Source organism: Pollicipes pollicipes, unplaced genomic scaffold (assembly GCF_011947565.3).
Source record: "Pollicipes pollicipes isolate AB1234 unplaced genomic scaffold, Ppol_2.1 Scaffold_4881;HRSCAF=5763_pilon_pilon_pilon, whole genome shotgun sequence".
NCBI classification, from domain to species: Eukaryota; Metazoa; Arthropoda; class Thecostraca; order Pollicipedomorpha; family Pollicipedidae; genus Pollicipes; species Pollicipes pollicipes.
In genome coordinates, this window is record NW_023596576.1 from 34,480,559 (window position 1) to 34,497,274 (window position 16,716).

At 58.4% G+C, this 16,716-nt stretch overlaps 1 protein-coding gene across 1 annotated transcript; it reads right to left on the bottom strand.

Annotated features, from left to right (window-relative positions):
- Positions 1-2,785: 2,785 nt before the first annotated feature.
- LOC119100853 (T-complex protein 1 subunit alpha-like) lies at positions 2,786-16,179 on the bottom strand. The gene is made up of 8 exons (XM_037224024.1): positions 16,093-16,179; positions 8,708-8,804; positions 7,714-7,928; positions 6,579-6,676; positions 5,888-6,263; positions 4,937-5,077; positions 3,318-3,429; positions 2,786-2,896 (listed from the first exon to the last, which is right to left on the bottom strand). The coding sequence occupies exons 2-8, from the start codon at positions 8,778-8,780 to the stop codon at positions 2,802-2,804; spliced, it is 1,110 nt and encodes a 369-aa protein (XP_037079919.1). The 5' UTR covers positions 8,781-8,804; positions 16,093-16,179; the 3' UTR covers positions 2,786-2,801.
- Between the last annotated feature and the right edge of the window lie 537 nt (positions 16,180-16,716).

Consider the following 16,716-nt stretch of genomic DNA (forward strand, 5'->3'; position numbering starts at 1 on the left):
TGGCTCGGCCGGCGACACCCACGGGAAATCAACCACGCCGGCACAGCCAAACTTGGGGAGACTGCTAACCCTTTGAAGCGGGATTCAGGCCTGGCAGCCAGGTGACGTCACAGCGTTTCAGACTTCAAGAGAACCTCGCCGTGTAGATAGCATGCACTACGGATATGGCAACATGGTGTCGTTTGGAAGCACTTACGGCTTCTTGATCTCTGAGAAACAGCATTCACCTTAACCCCATATAGGCTTAAATCCATGACGTGCGAAAGGAGCTGCGGCACGAATCGCATTTGGTCCCAATTGTTTGTCAGCTATAACTCCTAACTCAACCTTCCCTGACCGTTCATTCAGCCCTCAACTCACTTCGTGCCGTCAGAGAATGCCCCAAGGCTGAGCATGGCAGCCACAAACTGAGAGTCGTTGCAAGACGGACTACTCTAATAGTTCATCGGTGCCGACGTCGTCAGACATCAAGGCGCCGTACGTCAGAAGCGTACCGTTTCATCGCACGTTGCCGTGAAAGGGGATGCCATCCTGTGACGGGTTGCAAAAACATCCGTGACGCGTGCATTTGTTCACACACTTATCGGACCTACCCGAAGACCGGATGTCATCCCCCCTCCCCCCCCAAGCGGCGCACCGGCCTGTCCCGGTGCCGTCCTAGTCCCAAGAGGTCCCGTGGCGGCCGCTAACCGGACGGCGCCGTGTTTCCAGGGTGCTGCCGGAGTCGACGGGCGCGGCGCCGCGCAGTCCCGTGTCGCCGAGGGGCGCGCCCACATGCCCGCCGGTCAGTGCTAGTCACGCACCCGTCGTCGGCTCACAGGCGCCGGCGGTGCCGCCCGCGCCCCGTCGCTGCCGCCACTGGGGACGCCGCGCCAGACGCGCGCCACGGCAGCGGCCTGTCGTGGCGAAAACTGTCACTCCATGTGGCCGATAACACGAATTAAACACAGGGCGGATATACGGGCCTGTGGTGTACAGGAGCGATACCTTGTGTTGATCATCACGGCACTAAGTGGTCACCGACATTGGGCCTTGTCGCCATTAGTATGTTCGTTTTTATTTCTTATCACACGTGTCCATTTCAAATGACCTGATCAGCTGCGAGAGAATTGGCCCCACAACACATGAACACTTCAGCATTCACCCGGATAAAGGGCCGACTCGTGGGCAGGCTTAAGTCGTGCATTGGCTCGTTTTGCATGTGACATACAACTTAGGAATTAACTGGCCCTAGCGTGAGAAGCCAGGGTTACCAACTGACAATAGCATTCATAGCCTACGAATAATGACTTCATCTGAGCGCACGATGCTGCCCAGTGTTTTACCGGTTTAATCACCGACAGGGTCAAAAGCTGGATCCTCTGGGGAGGTGCAAGCAGGCATCTGGCTCCGGCCTGGGCAAGTAAGCTGACCCGGAGTTCACCGTCACGCGCTGCCAGAGCAAATCAGCGCACGCGGACAAAACGCCGAGAGCTTCACGGAAGCACGGGCCGACGCCCGCGATACGCCGGGGAATCGTGATTGACCAGACGGAGAACATGCGTCGGGCACTCTTGAGAGTGAGCCAACGTGGACCACACGCTGGGCACTCCACGGGCAGTGAGCCGACGTGGACTGGACCTTGGGCACCGCTGGTAGAGTGAGTCAACGTGAACTGCGCGCTGGGCACTCGCTCAGCAATCTTAGTGAAGTGGATAGTGCGCGAACTATTGATTACCGAGACGGGCCACAGGTGTCGGGACAACGCCCACCAGCAGCGGTCAGAGGACGCGCCATCGCGATCCTGCCGAGTGCGTGGCGTACCTAGCAGGGTATTGAGTGACGGCACCTCTCGCGCCTGGCCAGTTGGATTAGCCGTGTGTGTTGTGGTTGACGCCCAGCTGCCGCCGCCGTGGGTGGCGCCAGTCTGTGAGCGACTCTGCCGCCGCCGTGGGCAGCCCCAGCTTGTGAGCCGAGTCTGCCGCCGCCGTGGGCAGCCCCAGCTTGTGAGCCGAGTCTGCCGCCGCCGTGGGCAGCCCCAGCTAGTGAGCCGAGTCTGCCGCCGCCGTGGGCAGCCCCAGCTTGTGAGCCGAGTCTGCCGCCGCCGTGGGCAGCCCCAGCTTGTGAGCTGAGTCTGCCGCCGCCGTGGGCAGCCCCAGCTTGTGAGCCGAGTCTGCCGCCGCCGTGGGCAGCCCCAGCTTGTGAGCCGAGTCTGCCGCCGCCGTGGGCAGCCCCAGCTTGTGAGCCGAGTCTGCCCCAGGCTCAGCCCGCCCAACACATGTGACCTCGAATACACTCTCTGACGCTGCGTCGCCGCCAGCCTGCCATGTCTGGTGACCCACGCCGGGCCCGGCGCGGGTGCCGCGCCCACCGCTGCGTGGTGGTGTATGTGGAGCGTCTCCTGATCGGGATTGGACAGCCCAGGTATACGCGCGCTACGATGGCCGCTGCCATGCCTCCCACGAACAAAATAACGCAGGAGGCAGGATAGCGATAGGGGAAGGACGTGTAAGACAGACACCAGCGATGCTCGGCGAGATGTCCGACATTTGGGAGAGCAAAAGGACGCTGACACGGTCGCTGCCGCCTCAGTGAGCTAAAATGGCCAAAGACACGCCGCGGCGCGCACACCATTTGCAACGAAGCAATCCAGGGGAACAGGCGAGACGTTCTGTCCGTGTTTGCGCTCTTGAGACTGTACAAATTAATTCCTCAATCCACCGACATTTAGTTTAGGAAGCGAGCACAGCACCTCCGACGCTCGACACGAGGACACCCCAGACAAGTGACGGACTCGAGTCGCTGGACCGGCGGCACGGTACTCACCCCTTGATGAGTATCAGCTCGTCGTCGGAGACGCGCTCCTGGACCACCTCAGCCGCGTCGCCAAGCGCCGACGCGTCGAAGCTCTCCTCGCCTGGCCAGCAGACCGTCTGTCAGGTCTCACTAGAGTCCCCCTCCCCCCGCCCCCACACCCCAGCACGGCATCCAGCCACGTCTGGCCAGCAGACCGTCCGCCAGGTCTCACTAGTGTCCCCCTCCCCCCGCCCCACACCCCAGCACGTTATCCAGCCACGTCTGGTCAGCAGACCGTACGCCAGGTCTCACCGGTGTCTCCACCTTCCTGCAGCGACCCTCACCGAGTGATCAGCGCCGCAGTGATCATCACCAAGACAGGCCGAGGCATCGGACTGAACTGCACACAGGCTGGCCAGTGTTCCCACACTGCACTGCACGCACCACCTCGTCCCCCGCGCGGCCTCGGCTGAGACGAGTGCTGCCGCCGGCTGCGGACGGCGTCCCCGGCAGCGAGCCTCACGCGGCGGCCGCCCACCCACCTTCCATGTTGGCCAGCGACGTGACGAACTGGGCGCCGGTGGCCTTGGCGATCCGCTTCAGGTCCTGCTTCTTGCAGCGACGCACCGCCATCGCGCCCGCCTCCACGAAGTACTGAAACGGCGCGCGTCGGACGTCAGCGTGGCGGCGGGCGGCGGGCGCGACCCTCTGGCACCCGAGCGGCCGACCGCGAGCACCAGAGGGGGTTGGCAGAGCGCGCGGCACCGGCCCGCGACCCTCTGGCACCCGAGTGGCCGACTGCGAGCACCAGAGGGGGTTGGCAGAGCGCGCGGCACCGGTCCGCGACCCTCTGGCACCCGAGCGGCCGACCGCGAGCACCAGAGGGGGTTGGCAGAGCGCGCGGCACCGGCCGCGACCCTCTGGCACCCGAGTGGCCGACCGCGAGCACCAGGAGGGGGTTGGCAGAGCGCGCGGCACCGGCCGCGACCCTCTGGCACCCGAAGTGGCCGACCGCGAGCACCAGAGGGTTTGGTAGAGCGCGCGGCACCGGCCGCGACCATTCTGGCACCCCGCGTGGCCGACCGCGAGCACCAGAGGGGGTTGGCAGAGCGCGCGGCACGGCCGCGACCCTCTGGCACCCGAGTGGCCGACCGCGAGCACCAGAGGGGGTGGGCAGAGCGCGCGGCACCGGCCGCGACCCTCTGGCAACCCGAGTGGCCGACCGCGAGCACCAGAGGGGGTTGGCAGAGCGCGCGGCCACCGGCGCGACCCTCTGGCACCCGAGTGGCCGACGCGAGCACCAGAGGGGGTTGGCAGAGTGCGCGGTACCGGCCGCGACCCTCTGGCACCCGAGTGGCCGACCGCGAGCACCAGAGGGGGTTGGCAGAGCGCGCGGCACCGGCCGCGACCCTCTGGCACCCGAGTGGCCGACCGCGAGCACCAGAGGGGGTTGGCAGAGTGCGCGGCACCGACCGCGGCGCTCAGGCACCCGAGTGGCCGACCATGGCAGCCAGACACGGCGCGCGGGAGACAGAACAGCAACCGCTGGTAGCACAAGTCATAGCAGCCATGGACCCCGAACACAGCACATGACTGCCACCACTGCACAACACCTCAAGAGCAGCATGCCGTCACTCGCGCACAAACAGCGCAGACCCTAAACCCAACGGACACAACACGGACTCCGTCCGTTCCCTGTCGATCAAGGACTGGCGGCAGATGAGAACTCGGCGCATGCGCCGCTCCAGACTTGGCAGCATTCCTTCTCGTACGCGAGAGTTCTTTTTGTCACCCCCTCCCCCCCCCCCCCGATTTATGTTCCGCTACAGACAGCACGTCCACAAATTGCGCAGTTTTCCCGACACATCCCAATCCCCTCCCCACACACACCCCCACACACACTCTCACCCTCACATCACAACAGCACGAGCTCCGGTAGCGAAACGCCGCCCGGCCCGACGGCCAACACGGCGCGTCACGAGCCGACACCGCGCGTCTGCGAGACGCGTGACCTCCAACATTACGACAGCTCCACACACCGCACACAGCACGTGGGGCCAGCCAGACTTAAAGCAGGCGCTGCGGCGACCGCGACGGCCCCCGACAGCCAGCCGGCCTGCAGACCACCAAGTGTGGCGGCACGAGGCGCCGGCGCGCGTACCTTCAGGCAGAGATCGTCGATGCCTCCCGTGGTGAGCACCACGTTGGCGCCGGCCGACACGATCTTCTGGATGCGCTCCTTGGTGATGTCCGACTCCCTCAGCCGAATGCGCTCCAGCTCCTCCGGGTCGGTGACCAGCACCTGGCGGCGGCCGGCCGACGTTACAGGCGCCAGGCAGACGCTCACGCCAGCATAGCGTTCTTTCTGTCCACGGTCGTTCGTTTAACGCCCTTAATTGGGAGGCGAGCAGAGGGAACAAAAGCGCCGTTGATTCACGCCATCAGCTGATGGAGATCCAGTCAGCTGTTGGAGCCAGTTTTGACGACGCAGGTGATAACCAGCCCCATCAGGACGTGTTCAGTGCGTTTAAGTGTATTTCAGACGCCGGACTGGGGGGCAGGCTGTGGGAGTGTTGGCTGATAACCGCTTGTGTGACGAAAATACTGTTTAAAAGCGTCGGCTGAATCTTCGGTGAGAACTCGATAGCCCCTAACACATTGGCGCCATTGGAATCCCTAACTAAAGCTGACTGGCAACAACACGGCGCTAAAGCTGAACTCCTTTCGGACAGCACGCAACACCTCTAAACAGCAGGCATGAACATGATAGCATGCTAGCGTATGTCAGACTCATATTCTATGAGACTGAGCCCCCCCCCCCCTCCCCCCCGTCCGACCATTCCGGGCTCGCTGCCTGCCGGTCCCCCTTCTCCCTCCAGGTTCAGTGTCATTACAGCCCACGGCGTCAAAGCATCGCCCAGCGAGCACGACTCCGCGCGCTCTCACCGCCTGTCACTGTCCCGCACTCTGCCGCTGGACTGTCCACGGCGACAGCGCCCCGACGTGGCACCGCGCGCGCGCGCGCGGCCCATACTCCGCCAACCGTCCTCCGTCGCCCTGCCAGGAACTGCCGTCTCGCGCCAGCGTCCCACCGGCGGGGCCCCGCACTCACCTGCACGCCCATCTTCATCTTGGTCTTCTGCAGCGAGAAGTCGAGACAGGCGATCTTGGCGTTGACCACCCGCTTCACCATCGCCTGCGAGGCCACCGTGCAGTTGAGGGCGTAGCCGGACACGAGCACCGACTCGCGCGCCGACTTGCCGTGCGCCTTCAGCACGTTCACCGCCTTGATGGGGTAGCGGTGGCCGCCTTTGCCATCGCTGATGCGCACCGCCTGCGCCGCATCCACCACCATGCGCGAGAAGAACTCTGAGTCGGCGCCGATGATCTTGCTCGACATGGACGTCTGTGCGGCGTTGACGATGCTCTGGCTGTCCAGCTGGGCGATCGGCATGGCCAGCTGGCTGGTAATGTACTTGCACGCCTCCCTGCGGACCAGAGGGGGGGGGGGGGGCGTCAGGAGACGGTGACGTCACGGCCGCCCCGACCGGGGCATCTGTGGGCCTCAAGCAGCCGGCACAGACGGCTCGCTGCCGGCTGGCAGTCGTCATCAGCCGGCTGAGCTCTGAGTCCAGCTAGTACACCACCCAGGCGGCGACGAAGCACGTCCGGGTGGACACCAGTCTCTACACGCGTCACGCTGAGAACTCTCGCCGCATAACGGACAACGACGGCTCGGCTGCGCGGGAGCCGGCACCGCGGTCATCCTGACCGACGCGTCTCCCCCGCCCCGGCACACGTACTTGCAGGCGAGCCGGTAGCCGGCGATGACGGAGGTGGGGTGGATCTTCTGCTGGACCAGCTCGTCGGCGTTCTTCAGCAGCTCCGCGGCCAGGATCACCTGCGGCGGGGTGATCGTGACGTCACAAACCCGGATGCCGTCAGACACCCGTCACCGTCACGGCGATCCCGAGTTCGGCGCGGCGGCAGGAGGCTGCAGACGTCCCACGGGTGCGGTATTGGCAGCGCCTGGACATTTGACGCGCAGTAAACACTCTCCACCAGGGGTCAGATACAAGGTCATCATGCGAGACCTGAAAGGCTTTGCGCACGATTGGTATTCGGTGACGCTTGCATGCCGATGGTATTAAGCACCGCGTCTGCCAACAAGCCAAGCATCAATGGCGCGGTAGCGTCCAACAGCTGATAGTACACGAGGCCCAATTTAACGAGTATTAACTGTGAGCGGCAAGTCACGAGTGGGCACTAAATTCCCCGACCACGTGACACTGAGCACATTGGTCCAATGAACGAGTCACAGTTCTTCTGCGCTTGGAAAATGTAGCCACTCTACGGCTAGTAATCTGCGTTTTCATGCTGTCTTGCATGCTGAATTTCTAGCTAAATGCATGCACCAGAACAAAATCATAGACAATATGTCAAAATTGTTCAAATGACATCCATGCCACACGGCCCAGCGCAGTCAACCGCGGCACATCATAAACCATCAGAAACATCTTTACAGGATCTCCACAGGTTGCTGCTAGGGGCTATAATTACTCGTACATATTTAAACCACTCAGATGTTAGTACACACACACGCCTGTATCGCCGACGACACCTCCCTCCTCGACCACAGCATTACTGACGCCATAAACCACGGCATCTCAACCGCTGACACAAACCCGACTTCCCCGAAATCGCAGCAGCTGACGCCATAAACCACGACACCTCAACCCCTGACACAAACTCGACTTCCCCGTAATCGCAGCAGCTGCAAAACCACGGCCGAACCGGTTCGTCAGCTGTCAGCTTGCATCCTCGCGCATGGTGACATGACACGCGGTTAACCCGCACCGAGACAAAGCGAAAAACAAGCAGGGAAACACGTTCACCAATCTCCGCCGACATCGCCGGCCGGCGCGACGGGGAACGTACCACGCTGGTGGTGCCGTCGCCGACCTCCTCGTCCTGGAGCTGGGCCAGCTCGACTAGCACCTTGGCAGCCGGGTGCTCCACCTCCAGCAGCTGTAGGATCGTGGCGCCGTCGTTGGTGATGGTGACGTCGCCGATGTCGTCCACCAGCATCTTGTCCAGGCCGACGGGGCCCAGCGAAGACTTGACGATGTTGGCGATCGACTGGGCGGCCATCACTGTCGGGGGGGGTCGGCCGCGGCCGGTCAGAGGCGCGCCGCCCAGGCCGGCGCCGCGCCCTCACGCGCCCGCGCGGGCGGCGGCAGTTCGCCGTCCGGCCGGTCAGCGGCGCGCCGCCCAGGCCGGCGCCGCACCCTCACGCGCCCGCGCGGGCGGCGGCAGTTCCGCCGTCCCGGCCAGTCCGGTGACCGAGCTCGGGTGGGCGTCAGGCGTGACACCGCCGGCCAGCGGCTGGTCGTTACAACAGACGGGTGAGCCACGAGTAGCAACAGGTGTGGTAGGACTGTGCTTGGTGCGGCCAACTCAAACACACGACCAGGTTCGGGCCAGCCGACAATGCAACACCGACACGTGGGCCAGGTGAAGCGATGTTAGAAACGTGGCCTGAGCTCAACCTTGACAAATTTCTCCGCGGGTGTTTTACGTGATCTTGTAGTAATGCATGCCAACGAGATCCTATGTCATGCGCCCGTTGACTGGACCGATTATAGGCTGAAGACTCGCAACATTCCCGTAAGGTGTGCTATTTTAGTTTACCTTTCTTTGCCCGCTTGCGGAATTCTGAGAATTTCTGTTGGCTACGGCAAGACACCCAGACCCACGACGTAAGCGTTAAGGTACGTCCACGAGCACGGGACAGGTCACTCGCGGCGCAACTCTGGCAATGACCGCTCCACAAGCCCCAGCAAGAATTCAGCCGGGTCCACCACCAGCCCCGGACCCACCCGTCTGGATCACTCCTCCCCGTCCGCGCCGCGTCCCAGGTTTGTGGCCTCACCGTTCTGTGTGCGCACAGTCTGGCCGGTGGTCCGTTCTCCGGGCAGACTGAGCAGGCTCTGTACGCTGGCCATGGCGACTGTGTTCAGCTACTGGACCTGCGGGCGCATCGGTAGACGCCGGTCGGTGGCGGCCCGGTGGCGGATCCGCTCCCGCCGATGCAGCAGCGGGGCAGAGCAGCGCGTCAACCCTCCGTGTTACACACATGGGCACGGCGCGAGGCGAGCTTCTAGCTACAACCGAGACTGCAGGCAGGGTGGGACTGGATCGAACGATGAGGATGTTTGCAACGTATACGACCCGACCAGGACCGACCGGCCCGTCATCTGAAGCTATCATCTTTGAAGATCTGATATGATGTATCATCTGAAGATCTGAAGCTAATTGCACGATGGACGCGAGCTGAATGTTTACAGCTCACTAACAAATGGCCGGTAGTCAAACAGACAGCGACCACGTCGTCTTTCCGAAGGCGATCTCCAATAGACTATTCAGTGGTCGAAGCCGGGGTAGAGGGGCCATAACTACACGGGCGTTGTCCTTTTAATGGCAACCAGCATGCACCCCGAACACTTCTCTGCCTAACAACAAATATGTTCCTTGCAACCAACAAACAATTACGATAATAAAAGTAGCTATATAATGAAGGGTGTCACAAAGATAATTATCTGATTAATGTACATGATCATGCAGAAAACAATATAACTTGCGTATTCTTTTTGTTGTCGTTCATTTGTGTTTTCGGGCGCGTCAACTGCAATGGTAATTTTGCGCCCAAAATTTGCGTATTCTCTTGTAGTGTTATTTGTGAGTTTGCGCGAATAATCCTACAAACGTAAACCAACGCCTGCTAATCTCGCACGGCGGGCGGACTTTTAACGCACTGACCAAACCAAACGGCATGATTGCCAGACGGTTCAGGCTCCATCACCTTAGTTAATGGCATCATCTGCATGATCACGGCTGGCAATTCTCCGGTCTGCCATCGTCCCGCGCGCGACGTGTCGTGTGAGGTGGTTCCGATCGGCTATTTTGAGGGCGCGCGTGGAGGAGGGAGGGCTAGTTAGTGGTGAGCGTTTGCGATGGGCTAACGAAAAAGAATGAGACCGAGAAAAAAGGGGCAAAGCGGGCGATGGAGGAAGGGGAAGCGGTAGAGAGAGGGCGCGGGGAAGCGGTAGAGAGAGGGCGCGGGGAAGTGGCGGTCAAACAAACAAAGGCCCGCGTGGCCTTCAACACACCCATGAGTCACCAGCGCGCTGCGCAGAACGCCACGAACTCACGGACGACGTCAGTTGGATTTTCCGGAGCAGACGCGTCGGCGGTCTCCCGCCGCGCCGCCAATCGTGACGCAACGCGGCGCCGATAAGCGGAGCAGCTCGGCCGCCGGTGCGCGAGGCGGCGCCAGTCGTGCGGCGCCAGTTGTGACGGCGCGAGGAATGCGAACCCGCTGCCGGGCGAGTGAGCGTGGCGCAGAACCTCACCTCGGTGACGATGCGCGGCCTACAAAATCTCCCGGAAGAGTCGCAGTTCACCCCCGTCATGTACACGGAGGCGAGTCTAGCGCGCGTGCCGCTGGGCCGCTTCCTGGCCGAGACACGGCGGGACGCCGTCAGCGGCCTGGCGCTGGGTCCGGCCTCGCTGGCCCTGCGCTACCTGCTGCCCGTGTACGACCTGGAGAAGAACGTGCCGACCCACACCGGGCTGCTGCAGGAGCGCCTGGACAAGCTGCCCGACATTCAGGAGCAGTACGGCTGCCACGTGACCGGCTCGTCCATCGAGCGGCTGGCCGTGCCGCCGTACACGGAGCGCGCGGCCGCCGGGACCGCGCCCTTCTACCAGGTGTCTGACGTGGACATGATGGTGGAGATGAAGAAGCTCGCCGTGGCGCCGCGGCGCGGGGCCGGTCTGTTCTACATGGACACGTCAAAGGCCAGTCACGAGGGATACACACGCGTCGTGGTCGACGCCCCGTCGCAGGTGTCCGACCACATCACCGACCTGACGCAGTGCTGCAAGTCTGTGGACGAGGACGACCGGGTGGTGAGCTACCTGTCCATCGATGGTTTCAACGACTGGGTGGTGGCGGAGTTGAAGGAAAAGGTCCCTGGCATCCTCGTGCATCGACAGGGGCCGGCCGTCAACGTGCAGCAGGAGCAGCACGAAGACAAGCGCAGCGAGTACAGCTTCATCGAAGACCAGGACCTGGTGCCGGCCCTGCCGCTGACCGAGCAGCTGCCAGCGCTGCGTGCGTGTCTGGAGCGACTACACGGCCGGGTCTGGCCACCGCCCGATGTCTGGGAGGACATCGACAAGAACGGTCGGTGCCTGCTGGTGGGCGCCGGGCACGCCAGCAGCCAGCGGCGCGATCTCGAGTGGCGTATCTCCTTCTCAGACCCCGAGAAGAGACTGGCCCGGTCGCTCACCGCCAACCAGAGAAAGGTGTACGTGCTCATCAAGATGATGCAGAAAGCGTATATGAAGGAGCCCAAGGTGCTGGTCACGTATCACCTCAAGATGCTCATGTTCTGGGAACTGGAGGCAGCGAACGTCACCGAGTGGGAGGAGCACGACATCTTCCAGCACACGTTGAACATGCTCGACCGCATCCAAGGCTGTCTGGAGCGACACTGCATCCCCAGCTTCTTCATACCCGCCAACAACTTGCTCAGTCAAGCCAGCGAGGTCGATGTGACCCGGGCGCTGGCCGTGGTGCGTCAGATCCGGCAGCAGCCTCTGCAGCACATCTACGGCATCGACGACCGGTTCCGGTTCGACTTCTCATCGACGGAGCCGCTCTCGGAGCTGCACGCGCCGCTGCGCGAGCTGCTGCTGGCAGGCGGCGCCGAGGGTGCCGCCGAGGCGCTCGCCGTAAGCCTCATCCGCCAGGCGGGCAGCGACATCCGCCGGGGCGTGGTCGTCATGCCGCGCTGCGTCGACCTGCTGCGCGACGCCTGGCAGGCGCTGGCGCCCGAGCGCGGCCCGCACCCCGTGCACGACGACTGGATTATGTTCGCCGCGGCCGCCTCCCTCACCACCAATGAGCCGGACGCCAGCGCCTGGATCATGGAGGCGCTGCGGATGGCGCTCGCACAGGAGAACAGGCCGCCGCCACCGACCAAGCAGCTGACCGCCGCCGAGCAGGAGGTGCTGCAGGGCATGCTGGGCTCGATGGTCCAGGGGGAGGGCGCGGCGCAGCAGCAGAGCCTGATGACGCAGATAATGGATGCGACGCAGGCGACGGGGACGCTGGAGCAGGTCTCGCCGGCCCTTTCGGCGCTTACCATTTACCACGCGCAGCTTGAGCTGCTCAGGGACGTGAAGAACAAGGGAGCGGAGGGCATTCCCGGCAGTCCGCCCATGCTCAGTGCCGTCACAATGGCCCGACTTAACATCGGTCTCATTGACGCCACGCTCAGGTTCGAGCTGAGTCGAGGTGACCCGCCACAGGTGGCTCTGATGGCCGCCGCCCAAAAGGTGTTGGCGATGGGACAAAGCATGACGTCTCTGTTAGGTAGTGCGGGGCCCGCGCTGCAGTCAGCCGACAGCGCCAAGGCGGGCATAGTGCAACTGATACAGGATGTCGGCCTGCAGGGGCACCCGCTCACCGGCGAACTGATGCAGACGTTCGACCAGCTCTCCACGTCCATGGCGGCGGCTCGCGCCAACCCGGCCAGTCTCCCGTTCGAAACCGACCCTCGGATCGTCAACATTCTTCCGGCGCACCTGGTGGCCACGTACGCGCAGACGCTCGGCCAGGGCGTCAGCCAGCAGGACATAGACCACCGCTATACGCCGTTCTTCAACATGATCGGCTTCTTCCTCCGGCACAAGCTGTATCTCTTTGCATTCCGGATGACGGGCCGGATGACGTGCCTAGGACTGACGCTCTCCGATGCCGAGTCTGAGCGCGTGGTCTACGACCTCAGCAGCGCGCCGCTCTACCTGCGCGAGGCGCCACCGCCCGTGCGCCGGCTGCTGCGGTTGACGTCGTGTCGGGCGGCGCTCGGCGCCATCTACCTCTTCATCAACCACGTACACTTGATGTTCGACCGGGAGCTGATGAGCGACTTCATATATGACGGGGAACTGACCAAGCTGGAGCAGCTGACGGAGAACGTGGCGGGCCGGCTGCCCGAGGACACGGTGCTGACCCATCTGGTGATGCAACTGTGCGCCCTGCGGATCCAGGGCCAGGACACGGGCCAGTGTTTGAGCCGGATCGCGGCCGTCGCCGGTGAGGACGTCGCCCACCGGGCTGGACACATCCTGCAACACTGGGAGGCGCCGGACCAGATCCCCGACACGTCCCAGTCGCCGGAGGAGATTCAGTCACCCAGCGGACCTCAGACGCCTTCCAAGCCGCGCGCGTCCGAGACGCAGTCGCATGGCAAGGTTCAAAGCCGCGAGCGCGGGGGAACCTGGTGCTGTTGTCAGTAGGGCTGGCTTCAGGTGTATGTGAACTATAATAAGGTATTGCTGTGATGATCAAATGTGCCATATCAAGCTGTTTGCATAGTTTCCTTTGTCAGGCTGTATTGTGTTACCTGCTGTCAACTGAGCTTCAAATTGACCAGCAATGAGTCTATGAAGATTGAACAATGTTGTAACATAGTACCAATCATACTTGTGTATGCAAGCTTAGATCATGGTGAGACAAACTGGCTGGTTGGCTGACAATATGAGCTTGAATGCGGCATAAAATTGTTTTGCTTTCAGATATGTGTGCATTTCAGATGAGGACCAAGTGCTGGTTATCAAATCCTAATAATGTTAGAAAAGATGACAATAAGTAAAAGAACACGCAACACATGTGTGTATAGAGAAAAAAGTGTACAACTTGCAAAACACTACTTGAGAAGCCGCATTCTGTTGCCTTGTTATTCCTCCCTTTAAAGAACACTCCCTTTAAGGGGAGTGTCCCAACTTTGGGGCATATTTCAAAAGCACAACCTAGTGAAACTGCAGAACTGGTCTCATCTACTAATAGCACCAGGTAGTGCCACTACAGCACCATGACAACATGACAAATATATCAATTCTATTTTTTGAGTCAAAATTATGTTATGAATCCTTTATAATACCACTACCCTTTTTACCCACAGTCCCAACTGCTGTAATCATGACAACAGCAGAATCCGCTTGGAAGTCACTGTCAGTTGTTACTGGATGACATCAGCACAAAAACATTTTTGTGATTAACAGCATTGGTGGTTTGAGGGCCAGTTACTTATAAGTACATTGACTGAAGTTTAAACCAATGTGTTACTATAGACCATGTGATGCTCTGTTTCCCAAAAGCCAAATTCTGCTGTTCCCATGAAATTGTGTGATCAGATAGTAGGGGTCAGGACTCGCACTACAAGCACCATTTGGCTGAGCTCTGATCCCAGTGATCCATCTATTCCAAGGGTTCAGATAAAATCTTGAAAAAGCCCTGAGAATGACTGGCTGTTTTGAGCTTTCAGTCATATACTGTCTCAACCTTAATATGGTGGAATGTTAGGGTGATAGGTTGTGCAGAACTGTTGTTTAAGGCAACACAAATTTACAAATACAGCAAATATTACCACTGTGACAAAGCTGAAGCCTGCAATTCAAGAGAGCATGGAGCTGAAGCTGGGCTATAATTCAAGCCTCCCTTGAACTTGAAGCTGAAGCAATGACCAGCTAGTAAAAATATCAGTGGAAGAAGCCATACACAAAACCATGAATTCCAGTTATGCCCAACCTATACCTTGACTCAGTACCTGCTCTGAGGACATACTGTAAAAAAGGCCAGACTGTAAAAAAAAACAAGCTACCCTCGACATGTCAAATGTAGCACATATCCAACTCAGCCCAGGACCTTCTCAGCATATGCAAGTCATAAATCTAAGACCCCAGAGTTTGGTGCATGGTCAACATCAATTTCAGAACAAAAGAGAGATAATTTTTGAAGGGATTTATAATGTTGCAAAGGAAATTTCAAGCAAAAATTTTCCCAAACAAATTTTGAGCTCAGAACACAGAATCTATTTCAGTGTCTTGCAGTGAATAGATTTTTGCATGCTGACGTCATGACGGACTGCAAAACGTACCCTGTATTGAACATTTATGGTACAACACCAGCATCTCAGTAATATGAGCACACACAAATGTAAAACTGAGCACATAAGTTGTTTATGATCATAACTTTGCAAATTTGTCCAGTCAAAATTACTCTTGAGGCCTTTACAAATAAAAATTATTCAAAAACTGGCACATGTTGCCCCCACCTAAGCACTGTACATGACAGTGCTAGGTTAACAGGAAGGATTTTGTGTAAACATCAGGCACAAAGGGTGGATTTTTTGCAGACTGGACCCAAAATACAACAAGAAATATGAGCTATCCCAGATTTGGACTCCAAAGATTACACACTATTGCAAAGATGTCCTGTACACAAGCAATACCTCCCAAAAACCACACATGTAACACAATACATCACAGAACTCAAAAGGTTGGTGCCCAGCTTTCACAAATTTTAGCACACAGATGAGGTCTGCAAGCCATGGCAGATATCAACAATAAGTTATGGGGGCTGTGGTAGGTCACAGCTTTCAATTTGGGACAGGTTATCACAACTATCTATCTCCAAAAATACCAAATTAAAGTAGGTATTGGAGATATCACAATGTACTCTATGTACAAAATGACTGAGACCACACACCAAATCTGATATGAGGTACTGTTTCTGGGTGTAAAAGGTTAACAAAATGTTGCCCAAACAGGACAGCTTATTACCCAAATATGCACAATACTCTGCCAACCCCAATAAAATTGTTGGCATCAGGAGTATCAGGGAAATTGCAAATAACCAAGCTAAAAAATCAACACAACTAACTTGAGAAATTCGGCAGAACTTGGTCCTGACCTGGGCTCACTGCTCATAAGAACCAGGTTGCACTCACAAATGTAGCTTACCTGACCAGCTCAGTACATGTGTTACATGTTAATTGATCCCAGTTCAAAAACTGCTGACCACAAGTTTCCAAAACCTGCCTAGTCATCATGTTTTTCCTAGTCTTCTCACCAACTCATCAATGTCTGCCACGGGTTATGGGCTGGGAAACCAGAATAGCATTTAAGGTATCGTGGCCAAATTTCAGTCCTCCCATGTTAGGACTTGGAGCGAGCGGGGGTGGGGGACGAGGGGGTAGGGGCTGATTCATTCACCTCGCTCTTGCCAGTCCCCATAAGGCCGATATTAATGTTACTGACCACCTTGCGTCTCACCCCCCACCCGTTCCCTCGCCCGTAGGGTGTGCCATACTTAAACGCAGGCAAATACGAATTACGGGACCTGCCACGGAACACGAAACACCAGAAGTAAAAACGTGGCAACACTCAAACAAAAATTGGCCTTACCTTAGATGAGACAATGAATCAATCCTAACAGGTGCGCTCGAGATCACGGCGACACGACGCCCGGCTTCGGCAATCATACAATAGGGAGCGGCACGGGGATGGTCACGAGAGCGCGGGGACGGGAGTGGTTTGCTATGGTTGAGCCAAATCTGCCCGAGAGGAAACAAACAGCTGAGTCAGGGAGATTACGCATGTTTTTTTGTTGACAAAACGAGTAACAAAACAAAATCAGTTTTAAGACTTCAAATAAGCTTTAAAGAATTATTTATGAAATTATTCAATAACTTTAAGCCAACCTATGGTTATTATTTCATGGAATATACTAAGATGATGTAAAAAAATGGTTCTGCATTCATAGTCAGCTGTTTGCAAAAGGAACATGGGACTCTCATCTCAGTTTACGAAACGAGCCACCTACATGCAAGCACATGTGCTACGGCACTCATGTTAGGTGTAATGATTTCAAGCAACGTCGGCTGGTGGGGCGATTCCGGCGTGGAAAGAAAAGTCTTATTTTTTATATAACTTTTGCTTCCTTTTGGAGACTTTTGAATTTCTTTTTCACTTAAAATTTATATATTTAACCGAAGCTACAAAGTAAACAAAATCAACCTCAGATTTAGG

What these genes read in the sequence shown, in the direction of transcription:
- LOC119100853 (XM_037224024.1), bottom strand. Translation starts at nt 8,780, where the DNA reads ATGGCCAGCGTACAGAGCCTGCTCAGTCTGCCCGGAGAACGGACCACC. An exon ending in TCGACGATCTCTGCCTGAAG is followed by an intron (nt 3,430 to 4,936) that starts GTACGCGCGCCG and finishes GCGCCGTTTCAG; the next exon opens with TACTTCGTGGAGGCGGGCGC. An exon ending in GTCGCTGGCCAACATGGAAG is followed by an intron (nt 2,897 to 3,317) that starts GTGGGTGGGCGG and finishes TCTGCTGGCCAG; the next exon opens with GCGAGGAGAGCTTCGACGCG.